The 24,791-nt window shown below is 36.1% G+C and overlaps 1 protein-coding gene and 1 pseudogene across 2 annotated transcripts in view; both read right to left on the bottom strand.

Moving 5' to 3' along the window:
- The window catches only part of SBF2 (SET binding factor 2), a 696,898-nt gene that overhangs the window by 338,941 nt on the left and 333,166 nt on the right, over positions 1–24,791 (bottom strand). For both annotated transcript variants that reach the window (XM_037839994.1, XM_037839995.1), the window contains exon 3: positions 9,843–9,980. In XM_037839994.1, coding sequence (XP_037695922.1) covers positions 9,843–9,980 — 138 coding nt within the window. The remainder of the gene's footprint in view (positions 1–9,842; positions 9,981–24,791) is intronic.
- On the bottom strand, positions 10,768–11,204 carry LOC119537508 (annotated as a pseudogene).

Genomic DNA, 24,791 nt, shown 5'->3' with positions numbered 1-24,791 from the left:
ATAACAAGGGAGTAAGAAAAAGACAACTCACCTAAGATAACTGCTTAACTTCCAACATGTTCCTACTTTACCCCAAGAGAGTTACATAATATAGCAACATTTCTGTGAACTTGCTCCTACTATATCCATCAGAAATTAACAGACCATAGTCATTCCTGGGCATCCCCAGAACGTTAAATAGCTTATCTGTTCTTCTTGGATTATTGTTCCCCCTTCCTTAATTGCTCTCTATTGCTAGTTCCCCTACATTCTACATTATAAGCCATTTGTTTTACATTTTTCAAAGTTCACATTAGTGGTAGCATATAATATTTCTCTTTTGGTGCCTGGCTTATTTCGCTCAGCATTATGACTTCAAGGTTCATCCATGTTGTCATATGTTTCACGAGATCGTTCCTTCTTACTGCCGCGTAGTATTCCATCGTGTGTATATACCACATTTTATTTATCCACTCATCTGTTGAAGGACATTTGGGTTGTTTCCATCTCTTCGCAATTGTGAATAATGCTGCTATGAACATTGGCGTGCAGATATCTGTTCGTGTCACTGCTTTCCGATCTTCCGGGTATATACCGAGAAGTGCAATCGCTGGATCGAATGGTAACTCTATATCTAGTTTTCTAAGGAACTGCCAGACTGACTTCCAGAGTGGCTGAACCATTATATAGTCCCACCAACAATGAATAAGAGTTCCAATTTCTCCACATCCCCTCCAGCATTTGTAGTTTCCTGTTTGTTTAATGGCAGCCATTCTAACCGGTGTTAGATGGTATCTCATTGTGGTCTTAATTTGCATCTCTCTAATAGCTAGTGAAGCTGAACATTTTTTCATGTGTTTCTTGGCCATTTATGTTTCCTCTTCAGAGAACTGTCTTTTCATATCTTTTGCCCATTTTATAATTGGGTCCGACTGTACTATTGTCATTGAGTTGTAGGATTTCTTTATATATGCAAGATATCAGTCTTTTGTCAGATACATGGTTTCCAAAAATTTTTTCCCATTGAGTTGGCTGCCTCTTTACCTTTTTGAGAAATTCCTTTGAGGTGCAGAAACTTCTAAGCTTGAGGAGTTCCCGTTTATCTATTTTCTCTTTTGTTGCTTGTGCTTTGGGTGTAAAGTCTAGGAAGTGGCCGCCTAATGCAAGGTCTTGAAGATGTTTTCCTACATTATCTTCTAGGAGTTTTATGGTACTTTCTTTTATATTGAGATCTTTGGTCCATTTTGAGTTAATTTTTGTGTAGGGGGTGAGGTAGGGGTCCTCTTTCATTCTTTTGGATATGGATATCCAACTCTCCCAGCCCCATTTGTTGAAAAGACCATTATGGCTCAGTTCAGTGACTTTGGGGGCCTTATCAAAGATCAGTCGGCCATAGATCTGAGGCTCTATCTCCGAATTCTCAATTCTATATGTCTATCTTTGTGCCAGTACCATGCTGTTTTGGCAACTGTGGCTTTATAATAAGCTTCAAAGTCAGGGAGTGTAAGTCCTCCCACTTCGTTTTTCTTTTTTAAAGTGTCTTTAGCAATTCGAGGCATCTTCCCTTTCCAAATAAATTTGATAACTAGTTTTTCCAAGTCTGCAAAGTAGGTTGTTGGAATTTTGATTGGGATTGCATTGAATCTGTAGATGAGTTTGGGTAGAATTGACATCTTAAGACATTTAGTCTTCCTATCCATGAACATGGAATATTTTTCCAACTTTTAAGGTCCCCTTCTATTTCTTTTAGTAGAGTTATGTAGTTTTCTTTGTATAGGTCTTTTACATCTTTGGTTAAGTTTATTCCTAGGTACTTGATTTTTTTAGTTGCTATTGAAAATGGTATCTTTTTCTTGAGTGTCTCTTCAGTTTGTTCATTTCTAGCATATACAAACATTACTGACTTATGTGCATTAACCTTGTATCCCGCTACTTTGCTAAATTTGTTGATTAGCTCTAGTAGCTGTATCGTCGATTTCTCAGGGTTTTCTAGATATAAGATCATATCATCTGCAAACAATGACAGTTTTACTTCTTCTTTTGCAATTTGGATGCCTTTTATTTCTTTGTCTTGCTGGATTGCCCTGGCTAGCACTTCCAGCACAATGTTGAATAACAGTGGTGACAGCGGGCATCCTTGTCTTGTTCCTGATCTTAGAGGGAAGGCTTTCAGTCTCTCACCATTGAGTACTATGCTGGCTGTGGGTTTTTCATATATGCTCTTTATCATGTTGAGGAAGTTTCCTTCAATTCCTACCTTTTGAAGTGTTGTTATCAAAAAGGGATGTTGGATTTTGTCAAATGCTTTTTCAGCATCTATTGAGATGATCAATTGATTTTTCCCTTTTGACTTGTTAATGTGTTGTGATACATTGATTGTTTTTCTTATGTTGAACCATCCTTGCATGCCTGGAATAAACCCCACTTGGTCATGGTGTATGATTTTTTTAATGTGTCTTTGGATTCGATTTGCAAGTATTTTGTTGAGGATTTTTGCATCTATATTCATTAGGGAGATTGGCCGGTAGTTTTCCTTTTTTGCAGCATCTTTGCCTGGTTTTGGTATTAGATTGATGTTAGCTTCATAAAATGAGTTAGGTAGTGTTCCCTTTTCTTCAGTGTTTTGAAAGAGGTTGAGTAAGATTGGTGTCAGTTCTTTCTGGAAAGTTTGGTAGAATTCCCCTGTGAAGCCATCTGGCCCTGGGCATTTATTTGTGGGAAGATTTTTGATGACTGATTGGATCTCTTTGCTTGTGATGGGTTGGTTGAGGTCTTCTATTTCTTCTCTGGTCAGTCTAGGTTGTTCATATGTTTCCAGGAAATTGTCCATTTCCTCTACATTATCCAGTTTGTTGCCATACAGTTGTTCATAGTATCCTCTTATAATTTTTTTAATTTCTTCAGGATCTGCAGTTATGTCACCTTTTTCATTCATTATTTTGTTTATATGGGTCTTCTCTCTTTTTGATTTTGTCAGTGTAGCTAGGGGCTTGTCAATCTTGTTGATCTTCTCAAAGAACCAACTTTTGGTGATATTTATCCTCTCTATTGTTTTTTTGTTCTCTATGTCATTTATTTCTGCTTTAATCCTTGTGATTTCTTTTCTTCTACTTGGTTTAGGATTGGTTTGCTGTTCATTTTCTAGCTTCTTCAGTTGATCCATTAGTTCTTTGATTTTGGCTCTTTCTTCCTTTTTAATATATGCGTTTAGTGCTATAAATTTCCCCCTTAGCACTGCTTTTGCTGCATCCCATTGGTTTTGGTATGTTGTGTTCTCATTTTCATTCGTCTCTATATATTTAGCAATTTCTCTTGCTATTTCTTCTTTAACCCACTGATTGTTTAGGAGTGTGTTGTTCAACCTCCAGGTATTTGTGAATTTTCTAAGTCTCTGATGGTTATTGACTTCTAATTGTATTCCATTGTGGTCAGAGAATGTGCTTTGAATAATTTCAATCTTTTTAAATTTATTGAGGCTTGTTTTATGTCCCAGCATATGATCTATTCTGGAGAAAGTTCCATGAGCACTAGAAAAGTATGTGTATCCTGGTGATTTGGGATGTAATGTCCTGTATATGTCTGTTAAATCTAATTCATTTATCAGATTGTTTAGGTTTTCAATTTCCTTATTGGTCTTCTGTCTGGTTGATCTATCTATAGGAGAGAGTGATGTGTTGAAGTCTCCCACAATTATTGTGGAAACATCAATTGCTTCCTTTAGTTTTGCCAGTGTTTCTCTCATGTATTTTGTGGCACCTTGATTGGGTGCATAGACATTTATGATTGTTATTTCTTCTTGCTGAATTGCCCCTTTTATTAGTACGTAGTGGCCTTCTTTGTCTCTCGAAACATCCCTGCATTTGAAGTCTATTTTATCTGAGATTAATATTGCTACACCTGCTTTCTTTTGGCTGTAGCTTGCATGAAATATTTTTTTCCATCCTTTCACTTTCAGTTTCTTTGTGTCCCTGTGTCTAAGATGAGTCTCTTGTATGCAACATATTGATGGTTCATTTTTTTTGATCCATTCTACGAATCTATATCTTTTAATTGGGGAGTTTAATCCATTTACATTCAACGTTATAACCGTGAAGGCATTTCTTGAATCAGCCATCTTATCCTTTGGTTTATGTTTGTCATATTTTTCCCCTCTCTCTATTAATATCCTTTATTGTACCCATACCGAATCTCTTTAGTACTGAACCTTTCTCCAAGTCTCTCTGTCCTGTCTTTGTTTCTCTGTCTGTAGGGCTCCCTTTAGTATCTCCAGTAGGGCAGGTCTCTTGTTAGCAAATTCTCTCAGCATTTGTTTGTCTGTGAAAAATTTAAGCTCTCCCTCAAATTTGAAGGAGAGCTTTGCTGGATAAAGTATTCTTGGCTGGAAATTTTTCTGACTCAGAATTTTAAATATATCGTGCCACTGCCTTCTCGCCTCCATGGTGGCTGCTGAGTAGTCACTACTTAGTCTTATGCTGTTTCCTTTGTATGTGGTGAATTGCTTTTCTCTTGCTGCTTTCAGAACTTGCTCCTTCTCTTCTGTGTTTGACAGTGTGATCAGTATATGTCTCGGAGTGGGTTTATTTGGATTTATTCTATTTTGGGTTCGCTAGCATTTATGATTTGTGTATTTATGTTGTTTAGAAGATTTGGGAAGTTTTCCCCAACAAGTTCTTTGAATACTCTTCCTAGACCTTCACCCTTTTCTTCCCCTTCTGGGACACCAATGAGTCTTATATTTGGACATTTCATATTATCTATCATATCCCTGAGGTCCATTTCGATTTTTTCAATTTTTTTCCCCATTCTTTCTTTTATGCTTTCATTTTCCATTCTGTCATCTTCGAGGTCACTGATTCGTTGTTCAACTTCCTCTAGTCTTGTACTATTAGTGTCCAGAATCTTTTTAATTTGGTCATCAGTTTCTTTAATTTCCATAAGATCATCCATTTTTTTATTTAGTCTTGCAATGTCTTCTTTATGCTCTTCTAGAGTCCTCTTGATTTCCTTTATATCCCGTACTATGGTCTCATTGTTCATCTTTAGTTCTTTGAGTAGCTGCTCTAGGTGCTGTGTCTCTTCTGGTCTTTTGATTTGGGTTCTTGGGCTTGGGTTATCCATATCGTCTGGTTTTTTCATATGCTTTATAATTTTCTGTTGTTTTTGGCCTCGTGGCATTTGCTGAACTTGATAGGGTTCTTTTAGGATTTGTAGACCAATTGAAGTCCTTATCTCTAATTTATCAGATCTACAGCTTCATGGAGTACACTTTCTCTAACTAACCAGCAGGTGGCGTCCACGAGCCACCTGTTCTCCACAAGCCAGTTCTCCCCTGCTTAGCCTTTTTGGTGAGTGGGGGAGTGAGTCTTGTGGGGTCCAATTGGTGTACCAAGCTTGCGTGTGTAGTTGGTGTTGCCTGCCCTGTATATGGGGCGTGTTTCTGGGCAGTCAGGGAGGGGGGGGGTGGCTCTAACAATCAAATCTCCCTGGTGATCCTAGAGTTTTAAAGCTGCTGCAATAGTTTAATCCTTCAGTTCAGTCCTGCCACAGTTTGTCTCTGCCACTGACCCACAAGTGCTTTGTATTGGCGTATGGCTCCTGAGACTTGCAAGTGGACCCCTCTTCCAGGCCGTGCACCCTGGGTCCTCTGTTGAGGGATGACTGTGCTATGTCACAGGTGAGTGCCGTCCCCCCAGGGCAGTTCTGGGCTGCTGGGCTGTGTAGGGAGGCTCCCAGTCTGCTGAAATGATGGCTGAATGGGGCTTTGTTAATTTACACTGCTCCACCTTCCCAACTCTGGGACAATCAGCTGAGGTTGCAGGGAAGGCTAATGTCCACGCCCAGTTTTGTGGTGTGTGCCTGTTATTTGAAGCACTTCCGTCGCACTGGGTTGTCTGGGGCAGTTCTGGGCTATGGGGCTGGCGATGGGCAGGAGTGTTTCCTGTCCACCAGGATGATGGCTGTGAGCGGACACCCCCCTTTTGTTGGGAAGTTGTGGTGTTTAGTGAATTTTCTCAGCCACTGGATTATTGCGTTTTGTCTCAGAGCTCTCCTAGTTCTGCTCTTGACTTGACCTGCCCAAATAGCAAGTCTTTGAAGCTTTCTGTATTGGGCTTCTTAGAGTAATTGTTTTAGAAAAAGAAAAAAGGATTAAAAAAAAAAAAAAAAAAGGGCCCTCCTCAGAGATCTAATGGTTTATTGAAATGCTAAGAGACAAAGCAACCAGGGCCATTAAGGAAAGGTCCACAGGGCAGAGAGATCAGCTTTTCTTCGGGATTTGCATATGCGCCTCAGGGCCCTTCCCCTTTCTATGTTCACCATAACTCCAAAAATCCTCCGCTTTTATTTTGGAGTTTTTCGTGTTGTTTTTTTTCTATGCCTGTCTCCTCTCTGCTGGGCTGGCTGCTCTCAGATTCTCTGGTGTCTGGTCTCAGTCTATCTATGGTTGGAGTTTGGATCAGTAGAATGAGATTCCGATAAGGGCTGCCACTGCAGTTCTCCCTTGTCCTTCCCGAAGCTGGCAGCCCCTCCTCCCACGGGACTGAGCCTGGCAGGGAGGGGCGCGGGTCCCCTGGCCGCAAAAAGTCACAGATTTCGCTGATCTCAGCAGTTCCACGTTTTCATGAGTGTTGTATGAAGTATGCCCAAAGTCAGATTGCTCTGTGGTGTCCAGTCCACGCAGTTCCTGGCTTTCTACCTACTTTCCTGGAGGAGTAACTAAAACATACAGCTCACCAGTCTGCCATCTTGCCCCGCCTCTCTGTCATTATCTCTTTGACTATTCCTTTTGCCCCTTTCTCTCTTTCTTCTCCTTATGGGTCTCCCATAATGCATATATATTAGTATGCTTGATGGTTTCCCAGAGGTCTCATAGCCTATTTTCACTTTCTTTACTTCTTTTTTTTCTTTCTGCTCCTCAGTCTGACTCATTTCAACTGTCTTATCTTCAAGTTCACTGATTCTTTCTGCCAGCTTCCATCTGCTGTTGAAACCCTCCTGGGAATTTTTCATTTGTGCTCTTATGGTCTTCAACTCCAGTAGTTCTGCTTGGTTCCTTTTGAAAATTTCTCTTTCCTTTTTGAGGTTCTTATATTGTCTATTCATTGTTTTCCTGATAATCTTTAGTTCTTTCTCTGTATTTTCCTTCATCTCCTCGAGCATTTTTAAGAACTTTTTTCTTTTTTAAGTCTTTGGTACGTCCACAATCTGGTCTTCTTCATTGGTATTTTCTGGATCTTTATTCTCTTCCTTTAGATGGGCCATCATTTGCTGTTTCTCTGCTTGTCTTGTAATCTTTTGTTGTGCACTATATATTACAATATTTTAAAATGTTAACTCTGGTATTTGTTCCCTGAGATGTTTGTTTCTCAATTTTGTAAACAGCTGATAATATGACAGAGATTTTCTTTAGTGTCAGCCCTCCTATCAGAAGGTCCACCTAAGGCAAACAAAAAGTGCAGGGTCCTCCTTGTCTTTTCTGGTTCTGTGTCTTGTCCTGGGCTTGTGCTTGCTAGTTGCTTAGGAGTTCCCCCTTTTAAAGGGTTTGAATACCCAGTCTACTTCCCAGGAGACAGACCTTCTCCCTGTCTGAGGTGCTACACTATGCCTATAAAGCAGGTGAGCCTTTACCCCAGGCAATCCACTCCAACTGTTCCTTTTACTGTTTTCCTTGTCTCAAGCTGCTTTTGCCTGGAGGGCAAATTACAGGAGGATGCTCAGGCCAGAGAGGCATTTCCTAAGTCAGTCTTTCCCAGCGAAAACAAGGCCAGGGACTCAAAAAGGGAGTGCCAGCTGGCTCCAAACATCGCTGAAGACAGGATGAGAGAGGGACCAGGAAGCACATCAGGAGCTTCTTCCAAGGCTACCCAAAGCTGCACATTTGTGACCTGTCCAGCAGATGCAGCTTTGCAACTGTCCTCTGCAGCTCTGAGAAAGCATGGCATCTTTGAGTCTCCTCTGCCACCTTTGTCCAGGGTGGAGTTGGAACAATGGCTGCCCTCAGAACCAGGTCCCCAACAATCTGAAGAACCTAATCAAAAGCCATGACCAGTGAATGGACCATGCCCACCCTGCATCCTTAGGAAGTGGATTTTTATGTCTCTTTCTGGCATCAGTGAGCCATGCCAGGGGCCAGACCCCACTGCTGCCTGTTATAAGAGCGGGTGATAGATACTGGTAACCACTGCCCAGAAGGAGCAATTTACTGGAGCTTCTTTCTCCTGCTCTTCCCTGTATGCTGTTCTACTAGACTCTGGAGTTTTGAAACAACTGATTCCAACAGTTCCTGCCTGTGTAATAGTTGTCTGGGGGAGAGACAGATTCTTGGTGCTTCCTACTCTGCCATATTCTCATAATCCTCCTATATTTTTTTAATGTATTGACTTCCTGTCAGTTCATTTCAGGGAAAAAGGGTGGGTAATGAAGGAGAAAGGAGGGGAATCTATATAATTACAGTTAGTTTCAGTAGAGAATTCTTGGGAATTGTGAGGAGGCACCCTTAAGAATATATAAATTAGAAAAAAGACTGCATTCTTAGCATCAAGTTAAACTCTGAATATCAGTGTAGAAATTTGTCAGATCTTCCCGTGAAGATGTGACAAAAAGGAGAGAACATGCTGATAAAGCATACTCTGATGCATGTGCACTTTTAACTTACTGTAAATTAATAACCTAGCATGCTGGTTATAATATATCAGTCTAATGAACTTGGATAATGTGAGTCTGCACCAAAAAGGTCATTTGTCTTCTCTTGTATTGACAAAATCCGATTTCTGTGTAGAAACAATTCAGATCTTGGAGTTTAATAAAAGTAATCAAAACAAACACTCCTTTATGAGGCTATTTCAGAAAGCAAACTAATCCTTTCCCCCTCTGGTGATATTCATTCATCTGCATGTAGCAGATACTGCAGCAGATAATGCGAACTGGCTCACTCAGCATGTTCCCAACCACTTTACAGTTTCTTTCTTGTACTAGAGTCTTGAAATAAAAATCCAAACAAATAAACAAAAACCCTACATTTCACTGACTTCCTTGCAGGAGGTGAGCTCTGCATGCAGTCTGACTATCACCAAGGAAACAATCCATGTGAGACTTAACAACAGAAATCAATAGTCTGAGAGAGTGGCCATACATGGAATATGGGAATTTCTAGGGCAACTATCGTATCCCACATCATAAGTGTCAAGTGGTAGGAGGTGGAAGAAGTGTAGGTTCTACTAGAATGACCCCAATTTGGGCAGTTCCTAGAACCCAAAACGGGTTCCCTGCCTAATCCCTGCCCTGAATTTCAATAAAGTGCCCAAAACCCTGTCATAAATCCTTAAATTAGATAAAAGTAGATCCAGTTGTCTGAAACTAAGAACCCTAACCAATACTCTGAAAGTACAAGTATTTTTAACTTCTATGGCTCTAACTTATGAATTTCAGTCTGATCATGTTAAAACTACTACCATTAATAATAATAATGAGATAGCATTTACTTGGTGCTTAAACAATAATGTTAAAAAATGTGATCAATGATTTACACGTATCTTGATTAAACATTCTATATTCTGTGAAAGGCTCCTTGGGGAAGGGCTGACAAGGACAATCAAATGTTCACCACATAGGAAATGAATCTTCTTAATGAATGGATATGCTTTTCTTAGAAATATTGAGATTTTGATAAATATTTTAAAAGGGACAATTAAACCTGGACAGTTCACTTTACCTTGTGGTTCCCCTCTCCAACATGATAGTATCCTATGCTTTTGAAAGAAGCCCATAAAACTCAAACGTGCAGTTCTAACAAAAAAAATTAATATTTCTTTTTTAAAAAGATTCCTAAATGTTGTCCCTTTGACTGTACTTTGGCTAGAAAGTACCTGGAGATTGATCTCTGCCTCATAGAAGGTTAGGCATGAGCAGTAATGTCGATCTGAGTCAATATCTGTCAGGACCACCACAAAGAACGTTGGCTGCTTCCTCTCTCTGGACAACTGCCATCCGGCAGGCTGACAAAACTAAATGGGATAGAAAGAAAAATGTCATATTTTTAAAATATAATGAGATTTTATTATTCATTAATCTGAGAAATGTTCTTCCATATAAAAAAGTATGTCAGTTGAGCCAACATAAAAAGAAATTCATGTAGAGATTTTTAATATAGAACACTTTCAATGATGCACAAATAGATTTTATGAGGACAGCCTAGATTTTCCACAGATGCATTCATTCTAAGACCTAACTTGGCATATGGAGAAATGTAGCACCAAAACAAAGGACTTTCCCCCACTGTGAGAACAAATCATGAAATGAGATCTACTGGAGATTGTCAAATATTTATCACATGATGGAAAACAGAATTATTTTAAATCTTCCTCATGAATCTAGGATTCCTCAATCCAGCTCTATGATAAAGATACCTTGATTAGCAGAATTCCTCATAAGAGATGGAATAGAAATAGAAATTAACTTGCCAATAAAGCTGTCCACTGTGCAATATTAGCTTAGGTTTTCCTGCTTAATAACTGTAATCTAGAGCAATTTATTTAACCCTTAGGTGCCTCAGTTTCTTCATCTATAAAAGGTAGAATATTAATAGGTACCTGATAGTACTCTCCAGAAGTTAATAGGCCAAGTACTCAGAACAGTCCCATAGTTCAGTGCTTGTAAATGTTTGCTACTATGAATATTATACCCTTCAATCCAATTTCAGTCTCTATCACCACCTCTTTAACACTTGCCTTCCCCTTATCTATTTTTTTTTCATTTTAGCAGTTTTTAATGGAAAGTATATATAAGATTCTTTTATTCCCACAGCTTCTCAATTATTTCTTCCACATATTTGCCATTTTCCTTTCCTACTTTGTGAGATTTGGCTTTATATTCAAGGATCTTTTCACAGTCTTTGTTCAGTTTTAGTCTAGTGATAACCACCCTGCTAGGGTGAATGCCCACATGGACAGTGGTATCACTGGCCTTCTCCTACTGCACCTGTTCAATGTAGATGACAGATTTCTTCCTGTAACCTGGACTACTTTGCCAATTTGCTGACATTTTTTAGTGTCCTCATACAATCTGAACTTCATCATCTTTTTGGATAGGCATGGATCAAATATTGTATTTCTGTCTCAGATCCTTGGAAAGAGGGGAAGACAAAATCTTCCTGTGAATGTGGACAGTACACTGAAATGCCTTTTACAGTTCTTGCTCCAATCAGAAGTCACAAAGGGACTGAACTTCATTTTGACTCCTCTCCCCAATCTGTGGCTCCTGATCTGGGGTAGAAAGAGTTGAGACCATTCTGGTTCCCCCCCCCGGCTGCTATTCAGCCACCAGGAAAGCCTCAAGGTCTCCCGGAGCAAGAGTCACCATGGCCGTCCATGGATGGCAGCGGATTATACACATGCCCAGCAAACTGTCACCCGCTCCCCTTCTCTATTGACCTTTTCCAAAACCTGCCTCTCCTTCCATTGCCTCAATGCCTCCTCCTCTCAGACTAGAGTCATCAGAAAAGTAAGATCCAGATGATACCTACATTTGGAGGGAGATGTTAATCATGTTCATAGTTCCTCTACAGAATGAAAAATTTTACTTTGAGCAGACATCATGAAGAAATAGCATTAAAAAAACCTAAATTAGCAAATAAGTGAAAACATTTCTCATAGAGAGAATTCCTCTAATGTGCTCCAAAACTACTTTTACAGATTTTTATAATAAATGACAATAATAATCTTTTCTTTCTATATATTTCCCTATAGCTCCTTATCTATTCTACTAATCCAGTACAGAAAAGTTACGTGTCATTTTTCTTGTCTTTATACGTATGATAACAATTAATCAATACTAAATTCTATGACATTATGTCTTAGGCTTTTTTGTATCTATCATAACACTTTTTATTCTAGAATAGCAGTTCTCAAAGTGTGGTGCACAGATACTTGAGAATCTTCAAGGTCAAAACTATTTTCATAATAATACTAAGATATTAGTTGTCTTTTTCACTTTGTGGACATTTAGATTGATGGTGCAAAAATAATGGTGGAAATGAGTCAACATCTGGAAAATCTGCATAACCTAAAGAACCCATATTTGTCAAATGATCAATGAATGATGTTATACAATCATGAATGGATAAAAGATCCATTCAAACTGCAAGGAAGACCATTAGATTTTAATATAACAGTATGAAAGGTTCACTGATATGGTTACAGATTCTACAATGCAACTGATCTTTAAGAAACAACTATTTGTCAAGTGTTAGTGTAGTATTCAAAGAAGAGTATCCACAATTATCTGAAAAGGTTATTGAAATACTCTTCCCTATTCTATCTACATACTTAGACATGGTTTTTCCATATACTTCAATCAAAACATCCTTTCACAAGAAATTATAATGCAAAAGCAGATACAAGAATCCAACTGTCTTCTTTTAAACCAAATATCAAAGATACTTATAAAATGTATAAGAATACCACACCTTTATTGTTTTCTTTTGGAAAATATATTTTCATAAAAATATGTTAATATGTAATGGTTCACTGTTGTTAATAAAATTTTAGTTGTGATTTCCAATATGTAAATCAATAGATAATACCACATAAACAAAACACTTTGGGGTCCACAATAATTTGTAACATATAAAGAGTGCCGAGACCCTAAAGTGTGAGAACCACTATTCTAGTGAGAATGAGTTTTTACATTTAACTAGCCTTGGCTTAAGCTACTAGGGTAGGAGAAGGGTATATCCTTGGTAAAATTAGGAAGTTCAAGATGCATCTTTCAAAATCCTCTTATATTTTCTCAATAAACTTCTTTGCTGAATTAGATACATCATTCTCTAAAATGAATCTGATAATTAGGAAGGGGGTGTTTGAAGTTGGCTATAAAATAATATAACGAGACAGCCTGTATCACCAGCTCTACCACTACCACTTGTTCAACAAACTGTCCTTCTGATATAAAGTGACTCGGTCCTGTGAATTAATACAAAATAATTCCATTTTCATAAAGGTCTATCTATGTATGAGCTGATCACTAAGCTTTGTAAATGGTACTTTACCCACTACAGGATGATGACTGCGTATTTTCACAAAATCTTAAATGAAACTTCAGATTTTCAATAAGAATTAAACGAAATCTATTTATATTATTTCTAATTCTTTCAAATATATATTGACTTCTCAAATAGAAGTTATCTATCATAAAGTAGAGTTCATATGTAACAATGCAATTTTTTATAAGCAAATATGTCTATTACTGTCTTAGCTTCTTGGCTCTAAAGACAAATACTATACAATGTGTTGGTTTAACAACATGAATTTATTGGTTCATGGATTTGAGGCTAAAAATCCAAAATTGAGACACAGCAAGATGATGCTTTCTCCTGGAAGACTGAAGGATCTGAAGCTGGCTGTCAGTGACAATGCACATGGTTTAATGTCCTCTCTTTTCTTTTCAAGTTCCATTGACTTGCAGCTTCCCCTCCTCCCTATGGCTTTGTCCCAGTGACCTTCTCTATAAGCCCTCGTATAATAGGACTGAGACCCATCCTGATTCAGCTGGCCACACCATACCTAAAAATTAAGGTGAATAAATATCTTCACACCCACAGAAATGGATTAGATTAAGAACATATCTTTTCCGGGGGTACAAAAGTCAACCTACCACAATTACTTAAATGAGAAATCAGCCAGTTTTCTGTTTTAAACTAGAAAAAGCAGCTCTTAATGTGCTCACTTTTCTAAAAATGCTTTGCCCATACACAGAATACAGAATAAGAAAAATATAACGGAATAACCAAAAATGTCCATAGCATTACTGTGACTAATTTGAACAATTCCCTGAAGGTGAATATATTGAAGAAGGTTATTTAGATAAGTCACCCTTAATATTTCCCAAGACATCCATCCACATCCATAAATTAATAGCTCATTGAGTCACATTTTATAGCGCAAACTTCAAATTAACAAATTAAATGTATCCTCTTTTCTTTTAAAATCAATAATAAAATTTCCTATTCAAATGGAAAATCATAAACACATTTGAGAATTCAGGTAATAAAACCTTCTTAGTTACTTAAATGGCCTCATTTCCCTTAGTTTACATTATAATAGGAGTTCTCCGATTTAAAAATAGAATTCACAGTGAAAATCTGGGGAAATTCCAAGGAACACTTTTCAGTACAGTAAGTATTTCTTCAAAACTAAAATTAAAGGTGATTAAAACTAGGATAATTATGGTAATTCATGGTAGGCTTGCTCAGACATTTTCTCCTAAATTTTTCACAAAGAAGCTGTCAAAGGAGTGAACTAGACACTGGTTACACATGGGATCCCCCTTTCCCACATAAATGACAGCTTTAAAAAGGAATTATTTTAAAAAGGAATTATTTATGTATATAATAAAATATATATTTAAAAATATCATTAGACTCATGCCTTATAGAAAATCTTCAATACTGTATTCTCAAATGAAATATATTAATTTACAAATATTCAGAAAATAAACTACTTACCTTACACAATTGAATTTACAAAAAAAAACGTTTTTCAAAGGATGAAAAGGAATGGTTCTAATCTGCAGTTAAATGTCTACATTCTGATTCACTGTACTTTTCATATCTGTTTATAAGTTTAAGCAATAATAGAATTTGGGGTATCAGGAGGCAATCCAACTGTTTAACAAGAAGTATTCTTCAGAGGATTTAGATTTGAAATATAACAGTGCTAGCTGGCTCACTCATTTCAAATCTTAAATTCAAGTGTGTTGAGGAAATAATAAATGATGAGGGAGTACACACAATTCTTGAACCTGAGTTCAGTCATATTTCTGACAGGAATGTGAAAGAATGTTTAGACAGCTGGAAACAGAGTAGTCACTAAAAGACAGTAAGCAGAATGATAAGCATTAGACAAACAGGATAAAGTCAGAATTTTACTTTCCCCAACGTCTTTATTGGCAAACAGGAAAAAAAAGTTATCACAGGTGCAAAAACCTAAAATATTTAGAATTGACTATCATAACTGCCCGGTCCTCCTTTCTTCATTTCACTCAGAAAACACATCTATTTCATATGACATTATCAACTAACATACCATAGGAACTGAAAAAACAGTATTGTTTTCATGCATACATGAGGGTATATGGAACAATTTATGTTTCTGACTACTTCCTTCCATGTTTTCTCCATTATTTCACACCAATCATGTCCATATAAAATTTTTACAACATATCTGGTAAAAGCCAATAGGGGGATTATGTTATTCTGTTTTTGTTCCTCTCCAGTTTCTTTTAAGAGCTTGACAAAACCTGGAAGCAAATAACACTTCAAGGTTCCAAGGTTAAAATTGCTAGAGCTTGCTAGATTCCATGCATTAATGTATTATAAATAAAAAATTTGTTTAGCTGCTTGTTTAATGGTCCAAATATATAAAGTAGATCATTTGCTATTAGGCTATCCAGCCGCAAACAAAATATATAAATATTAGTAATCCTTCGTATTTGTAAAACACTTTATATATAATACATCTCATAAGATTCATTTTATAAACTAAGAAACCAAGTCTATGAAATGTTAAGATCGTACAGCTAGTATGTGACAGAGGCAGGACTGGAATCCAAGTCTCTGTAACTCTAGTAAGAGTGCTCTTTCACTGCTGAATTATCTTTATAAATCATTTTATGAATATTATTATTTTCTGTTAATATAAATCCATGGTAGTAAAAAATTGAAAAAATAAAATGAAAATAAACTAAATTCTGTAACTTTTCTTTACAAACATTTATCTCTTGGATGTAAAAGTATATATGTGTGTTATATATAAAAGGAGGATGTATTGTATATACAATTATGAGCTGTGTTTTTTCACTTACTATAAATGCATTTTAATAAAATGTTTTTAATAAAATTATTTTTAATGATTAAATATGATACCAGCTGTTTCCATTTACTAAAGCTGCTGAAATGCAATACACCAGAAATGGGTTGGGCTTTTACATAATGGATTTATTAACTTACAAATTTACAGTTCTAAGACCATGAAAACATCCAAATTAAGGTATCAACAGGATGAAACCTTCTCTGAAGACCAGCCATAGGCTCCTCTGTCACATGGGAAGGCACATGGTGAAGCCTTCTAGTCCTTTGCTCCCAGGTTTCGTTGCTTCAGCATCTGGTTCCAGTGGCTTCCTCTCTGAGCTTCTGTGGTTCCTCTCTGAGTTTCTCTGGGGCTTTTCTCTATGCACTTCTCTTAATTTCATCTATCAGCTTCTCTTGGGCTTCTCTGAGCTGTCTGAGCTTCATCTCTTAAAAAGGACTCCAGTTCAAGGATTAGACCCACCCTGAATAAGGTGGGTTAAATCCTGAATGAAATAACCTAATCAAAAGGTCTCACCCACAGTAGGTCTACACTCACAGGAATGGACCAAAAGAACATGGCTTTTCCTGGGGAACATAATAGCTCCAAACTACCACATCATCATATGGATGTACATAAAGTACCATGACTTAACCAATTTTCCATTGTTGGTATTTATATTTTCAATAACTAATGCTGAGAAAAACATAGTATTATACAAAATTGTTCAGGAATTTCTAATGATTTTCTTAGGGGAAGAGTACCGGTTTAGTAAAATATGCCAAGTTGAGCACAAAAATGTTGAAGTGCCCTTAAATTCCTTAATAAAGTTTAGGCAATCCTAAGACCATTTTGTTTTGCTGATAGATTTCTTTTCTAAAGAAAATAGAAAAGAAGTGATAACAAAGAACTGTGATTATGAACTGTATTCTGACCAAAGAAGAACCAGTTTGTAAAACAACTATAACAGAAACGTTAGGAGACTAAAATCCATGTCCAGCTAGGCCAGGGCAGCATCAGATATGTGCTTTATATTTTAGACAGACATTTTTCAAAAACTCAGCCAAAATTTAGTGGGCATAAGCCTTCAGAAGAGAAGCCAATTTAAGAGTTTGGGAAACTCAAATATTTTATTATTGTATAATCAAGGATATCACACATATGTGCCTAAGTTTAGGGACAGCTTTTGATGATGTATATGTAAAATGCTCTATCCAAAACAACATCCTTAAAATGAAGCTTAATTTAAATAGGTCACCTATATTGATTTCAACAAAAAGTCATATTCAGATTTTTTATTACTACTACAAAACATTGGACTGTCTTCATCAGTATAACAAACTTCCATTTGTGTAAGATAATACAATTGTTTGCCTAAAGAAAACAACCAAATTCACTGTATACTGTTGGAAGAAAAAAAGTTTACTTAGATAGGCAAATATAAGACCATATGCAAATCAATAATTTTTTCTGATACAAGCAATAAACAGAAAAAGAAACTCATGCATAATCATAACATTAATGCTACAGAATGAGTTAAAGTAACCTCTCAAGTTTTGAATATTTTTGGTATAGCACTTTCATGACAAGTCCTACAAATGAGGCTTTAAATGTGGTGATTTCAAGAAGCAAACTCCAAAGAGGAAAATTAACATTTGGAATAGTTCTTAACATTAAAGTTTGAAAAATTGAAACTCCACACCAATTACAATTATAAAACTCCAAGATAAAAAGCACAACAGAAAAGTTTATTAATGACTTCCAGTTAAGAATGGCAGATGAAACAAATGTGTTTACCTCCAACCTCCTGAAAACCCACTAAAATTTCAATAAAACATACAAACAACAAAGAAATGGGAAAGGAGATAACAAAAGATTTTAAATGTTAACAAGACTTTGGAAGCCGGAAAAATAGTTTATACCACAAATTCCCGGAAAAGATAAGGAATGGGAAGCACCAGGTACATATGAATGTCACCAAATATGGAAAAAAGACCAAAACAAACAAAAAAGGAACTCTGAGCATAAAAGCAATGCACAGAGAAGAAAACTTCAAACACGGGAGAATAAGGAAGAATCATAAATATTTAGAAGAGGAGGTTATATATCAGAGAACATTCACAGAACAAGATGCAATAAAATCAATAATAAAGGAATTGAAATAAGGTTCCAACAGGTGGACAAAAGAAATATAGATATGAAAAATGGGAGAGAAAAATAAGAAAGATTACTGCAGGAGTTTTAACCTTTGGCATTAGGAATTTCAGAATCAATATACAAAGGAGAAATTTTTAGAAAAGAAGTCATACAACTGAGAGAGAGAGAGAAAGAGAGAGGCAGGCCCAGAATCCCAGACAGAACTAAATTTCCATATACAAAGCATAATACTAAATTAAAAAAAATTTTTTTTTGCACATAATCATGAAACCTCTGTATATGAAAAGTAAACAGAAGATCCTAAAAGCTTCCAGAAAGAAAAAAATAGGTATTTTACACACATTAATCACAATAATAGATTTAATCAGTAAAAACATCAACTTCATAATGCAAAAATACGACAAAATTTGACACCCATTCTTAATTAATATAACAAGGTCCATTATCTTTGATATTATATATTGGAGGTATTACCCAAACCAAGTACACAGGAGAAAGAAATTAAAGGTACAAAAACTGGAAGGGAAAACTATCATTATTTACTAATGGTATGATTGTATAACCAGGAAAACTGATGAGGATCAACTAATCAGCTACTGAAAACAATAAGAGCATAAAACAGTTAAAAAGATATAAAATTAATATAGAGGTAACTTTCACTTTGGGCCAAGATGTACTAACAGGGACCAGATTTACCCTGCAGACTGAAACACCTTAAAAAGTGAGACAAAATATATGAAACAATGGTTTGCAAGACACTGTATGTCAGGCAATGAAGGACAAGTGGGAAAGAGAGGAAACAAATATCCTGAGCCCTACTATTGCTCCAACTTTCTGCCTTGAGTGAGTTTACAGGATGCAGTGTAGGAAGGGGGATGGAGGCAGAATATGGAGGACTCTCTGAGATGAGGAGACAGAGTTAAGACTCCTGGAAGACAAAGACAGCTAGAGCTCATACAACAGAATACCAGAGAGGAGGGAGTTGCACAGAGGTCTGGTGTGTTGAGTAAACTACTTAAGGGTGAGGAAAGAGCCAACTAAAAAGATTAGAGAAAACAGGGCCCATTGCTCATACAGGACTGGGAAAAGTGCCGATTCCCACCATTTGGACTGAAAAAATTCACATTTCATTGGAAACTGGGTAGAGTACACAGAAAAGTCCTGCCTCAGCAGTGAGGAATAATTAGTCCTACACTGAGAACTGTTTCAAACCTGCTTAATAAATCATAAAAGCAAGATCCATGACCAAATTGTTTATAAGTAACTTAACTGCATCCCAGAACAAAGCTCAAGAAGACATAAAGGAATGTAAAATACCCCTACCCAACAAATAAAATTCAGTGTCAGGCATCCAATCAAAGATTAACAGGCATGCAAAGAGTTAGGGAACACAACCCATATGAAGAAAACAATCAATAGAAACTGACCCAGAACTAACAGAAATGTTAGAATTAGCAGGGAAAGAGATATGTTGTAGCCATATTCCGTATGTTGAAAAAGTAGTTAAATAGACATATGAAAGATATAAAAAGACCAAAATTGAACTTCTAGAGATAAAAATTACAATGTCTGAGATACAAAATACACTGGATGGGCTTCACAACAGAATAGATAATGCAGAAGAAAAGATTATTCACACTGTAAAATTTATCTAAAATGAAACAGAAAGAAAAAAGGAAACTCTCAAAATGAAAACAGCATCAGTAAGCTCTGGAATAACTTCTAGCAGCCTAGTATGTGAGTAATAGGAGTTGAGAGGAAGGGAGACTGGATGGAGAGGGATTGTAATGGTTAGGTTCATGTGTCAACTTGGCCAGGTGACCCAGCAGTCTGGTCAAGCAAACACTGGCCTAACAATTGCTGTGAGGACGTTTGAGGCTGGCTGATAAACCAACAGGCTGGTTATTGGCTCATCAGTCAATTGACTGCAGCTGTGACTGACGACTCACCAAAGGGCGTGCCTTCCACAATGAGAGAACGCAATTGGCTGGATTTAATCCAATTAATCAGTTGAAGACTTATAAGCAAGACACATGGAGGACCTTCACTTCTTCTTCGGCTGCCCAGTGAAGCATTTCCTGAGGAGTTCGTCGAAGTTGCCAGTTTGTTTCCTGAGGAGTTCATCAAACACGTTCGTCTAAGATCCCAGTTCGTTTCCTGAGGAGTTCATCGAACACGTTCGTCGAAGATCCCAGTTCATTTCCTGGGGAGTTCGTCGAAGTTGCTGGTTCGTTTCCTGAGGAATTCATTGGACATCTTCCTTGGAGTTGACAGTTTGTTGACGGCTCTACAGAATTTGGACTCGTGCATACCCAAAGTTGCGTGAGTCACTTTTACAACTGGATAATCAGAGACGCCTCTCATTGATTCTGTTTCCCTAGAGAACCCTAACTAATACAGGGATAGAAAAAAATTTGAACAAATAATGGACAAAGTTGATACCTGATGACAATATGGATCTGCACACAAAAAATGAAGAGCACTGTTAGTGGTAACTATGTGGAAAAATGTGTAAGATTTTTTATTATTTAAGTCCCTTTTAAAAATAAATGACTGTGTAAATAAAAATATTAATTTTTTTATATTTATAGCACATGTAAAAGTAAAATGTTTGCCAATAACAACACAAATGTCAGGGGGAGAAATGGAAGTTTATTACTGTACAGTGCATATACTATAATATTTATTGAAGGTAGAGTGTGATAGGTTAAAGATACCATAAGTTAAATACATATTGTATAGACCTAAAAAAGAAATCATTAAAATAATAAAATAAAGAGTAAGAGCTAATAAGCCAACAAAGGAAATAAAGGATCATCAAGAAAAACACTTAATAATCTCAAATAATCTAAAAGAAAAAAAAAAAAAACAACAACAACAGGAAGAGAACAATGAGATGAAAAGAAATATAAGATAATAGACTCTGGCCTAACCATATTAAAAATCACATTAAATAGCAGAGATTTTCAGATAGGATTAAAAAAAAAAAGCAAGAGGTTGGTTAGGCACCAATATTATGCTGCCTAAAGGAAAAAGATTTCAATATAAAAGATTCAAAGAGGTTAAAAGCAAAAGGATGAAAACAGATGTACCATGCTAACACTAATAAAAACAAAGTTGGAATGGTTATATTAATATCAATATAAATTTCAGAGCAAAGAATGTTAAAAGGAACAAAGAGGCATTTTATAATGACCAGTGGATCGATTCCGTATGAGGGCAAAAATCCTAAATATTTATTTATGACCCTAATAAAGACCTTCAAAAGACATGAAGCAAAAACTGATAGAAATTCAAGAAGAAACAGACAAATCCTCTACTACAGTAGAAGATTTCAAAACCTCTCTCCCAATAATTAATGGAACAAGTAGACAGAAACACTAAAGGATACTGAAGATTTGAATAACATTATCAACCAACTTAACCTAGTTGACCTTTATAGAACACTCCAGAAAACAACAGCTGAATACATATTCTTCTTAATTGCATCTGGAACATTTACCAGGATAGAATATATTCTGAGCCATAAAACAAGTTACAATAAATTAAAAGGACTGAAGTCATAAAAAGTATGTTCTCAGACAAGAGAATTAAATTAAAAATCAAAAACAGGAAGATCTCTGGAAAATCCACAATAATTTGAAACTAAATAGCACATTTCTAAATTACCCATGGGTCAAAGAAGAAATCAAAGGAGAAATTAGAAAGTATTTTCAACTAAATGAAAATGAAAACATAAACCCAGAATTTGTGGGAGTCACTAAAGCAGTACTTAGGGTTAATTTATAGCACTAAACCCTCGAAATACAAAAAAGAAAAGTCTCAGTGAACTTAGTTTCTACTTTAAGGAACTAGAAAAGGAAGAGCAAATTAAATCTAAAGTAAGCAGAAAAAAAGGAAATAATAGGGATCAAAACAGAATTCAATGAAACAGAAAACAGGAGCATTAACACCACCTGATTTCAAGAACTGTGATAAAGCTAGAGTACTCAGAACTATCATGGTAGTGGAATACAGACAGCTAAATAGATCTATGGAGAATACAGAGTCCAAAAATAGAACCCACACATATAAGGACAATAATCCTCTGCCATTAATGGGAAACTGTAATACCTGCTCAAGGAAAGCATAATTACTGTCATGTGTTCTAAAAGCAAAGGGTAATGAAATGAAACAATGTCAATGGAAAAGGTACAAAAGCAGAAGAAATTCTTCATTCAAATTGGGTTCTCTGATCTATTGCAGCTTCCAAATCATCTTCAATGACTACTTCTACACAATGCCCACAAAAGTAATTTTGCTTTGCATGTATTTTTATAGGCTTCAGCATTTCCTTAAATGATTTAAAGTATGCAACTTAGTAATATGCTTAAATCTCACCCTTTTTAATTCTTACACCCCTCTCCTGCAGAATCAACCCTGGAGCCATTGACCTTTGGGTACCTCATCTTACTTGGATCCTTCTATTCAACACTATTCCTTAAGCCTCATTTTGGTCTCAGGAGAAATAATGTCCTTTTCTGTTTGAATCCAAGATCTAGCCCTCTGGCCAGCGGTCACAGACACCACAGATTTGACTATTTCAGCCAGTTCGGGAGCTATGTCTTTAGAAATAGTTTTCCTATTTCTTCTCCATTCCCATTATTAAGGCTCCAAGATTTTGGTTAAGACATTGGGATTCTGGAAGAAAACAGACCTGTATTTCAAACCTCAGCACTGCCATTTATTTAGCTGTATGGTCGCCATGAAACCATTTTCAAATCTTTAAAATGGAAACATATTGACCTTCCTTAAGTGATTTTAGTAAAAACAAATGCACCTAACAAAATAACGTTTTAGTGGCTGAGAGATTTCAAATGGAGTCGAGAGTTCACTCTGGTGGACATTCTTACACACTATATAGCTAACACCTCTTAGGTTTTAATGTATTGGAATAGCTAGAAGTAAACACCTGAAACTATCAAACTCTAACCCAGTAGTCTGGACTCCTGAAACGATTGTATAACAATGTAGATTATAAGGGGTGACAGTGTGATTGTGGAAACCTTGTGGATCACACTCCCTTTATCTAGTGTATGGATGGATGAGTAGAAATATGGGATCAAAAACTAAATGAAAAATACAGTGGGATGGGGAGAGATGATTTGGATGTTCTTTTTTACTTTTATTTTTTATTCTTATTCTGATTCTTTCTGATGTAAGGAAAATGTTCAAAAATAGATTGGGGTGATGAATGCGTAACTATATGATGGTACTGTGAACAGCTGATTGTACACCATGGATGATTGTATGGTATGTGAATATATTTCAATAAAACTGAATTTAATTAAAACAACAACCAAAAAAAACACAAATGCACCTAAAATATTTAAAATGGCACCCAGCAAAGAGCACACACTTAACAAAAAGTAGCTATCATCATCATTATTGTATCATCATCATTATTATTAAAGTCACTTCTTCATCTGGGCTCTTCCCTACCTCTAAGCTCTAAGTAATTCACAGCATCACTGCCCTTAAGAGGCTGAGGGACAAAAACTCATAATTATTATTTAAAAAATTTAAACAAATTATTAACAAATGTGTTTTTATTGTCAAAAATCCAAACAATACAGAAGTTTGTAGGAGAAAAAGACCAAATTCTTGCTGCCCATCTCAATGATATGAGAACTTCACCCATCTCCTCCAGGTAACTTAGTCATTATTAGCAGCATAATTAATATTTCCAAATACAGGTGCAAGCATTCACATACCTATGTGGTAAACATATAAATATTCAGAATTCATCTGAATAGCACAATGAAGGCCCCATACCTTTACCTAGAGTCACTGTCAACATATCACCACATACAAATATTTAGTTTTGATTGTTTTCCTAACGATTTCTATCGTTTTATTCTACAACTTGTTTTTTCCACTTAAAAATATTACTTAAAAATCTTACTTAAAAAACCTTCTGTGTCAGTTGAACACAGACCTAGTATGTTCCTTCTAACTGCTTCACTGAATTCCCCAGTATGCATGAAATGTAATTTATTTAATCATTACTCTTCGATGGAAATGTATGGTATTTTCATTTTTTTTTTTTTTTTTTTAACAAATATTGAGGCAATGAATACCCTTTCACTGCTTTTCTGGCACATGTAAGTACTTCTGTAAGACATACCTAGAATGGACCTTCTGGCTTGAAGTATTTGCATATTTTAAATTTAAGGATATTGCCAAGTTGTCCATCTAAAGGGCCATACCAATATACATGTACGATGTGAATATCCTTTTCTCACACTATAAAAAACAGACATTTTTATATTTTAAATTCTTGTTAACTTAAAGGGAGTGGGGGGAGATATCATTGGCTGAACTTTTCATGTTTAGTGACATGTATTTCTTTTATGAACTGCCTATTCATTTAGTTTGCCTCTATGACTGGGACACTGCTCTTTTATCGATTTTTACTAGCTCTTTATAGATTGTGAATAGCAATCCTTTGTCATATTTGTTGTAAACAATTTCGCTGAGTTGTTCATTCTTTTTTTTCCCCCCCTTGGCATCCTTGTCACAAATCAATTGACAAGGACTGTATAGGCTAATTTCTGGATTCTCAATTCCTTTCCACTGATTTGTATGTCTATCCTTATGTCAGTGCCATACTACTGTTATTACTATACCTATGTATTAAGTTTCGAAATTGGAAAGTGTGAGTCCCCAAGTTTGTTAACTTTTTTTTCAAGATTGTTTTGGCTGTTCTGGGTTCCTTGTCTTTTCATTGAATGTTTTTTAATTTATCATATTTTTTTATTGTAGAATATAACATAT

Source organism: Choloepus didactylus, chromosome 6, assembly GCF_015220235.1.
Source record: "Choloepus didactylus isolate mChoDid1 chromosome 6, mChoDid1.pri, whole genome shotgun sequence".
Lineage (NCBI taxonomy): Eukaryota > Metazoa > Chordata > Mammalia > Pilosa > Megalonychidae > Choloepus > Choloepus didactylus.
This window is presented reverse-complemented; position numbering and strand designations above follow the sequence as displayed.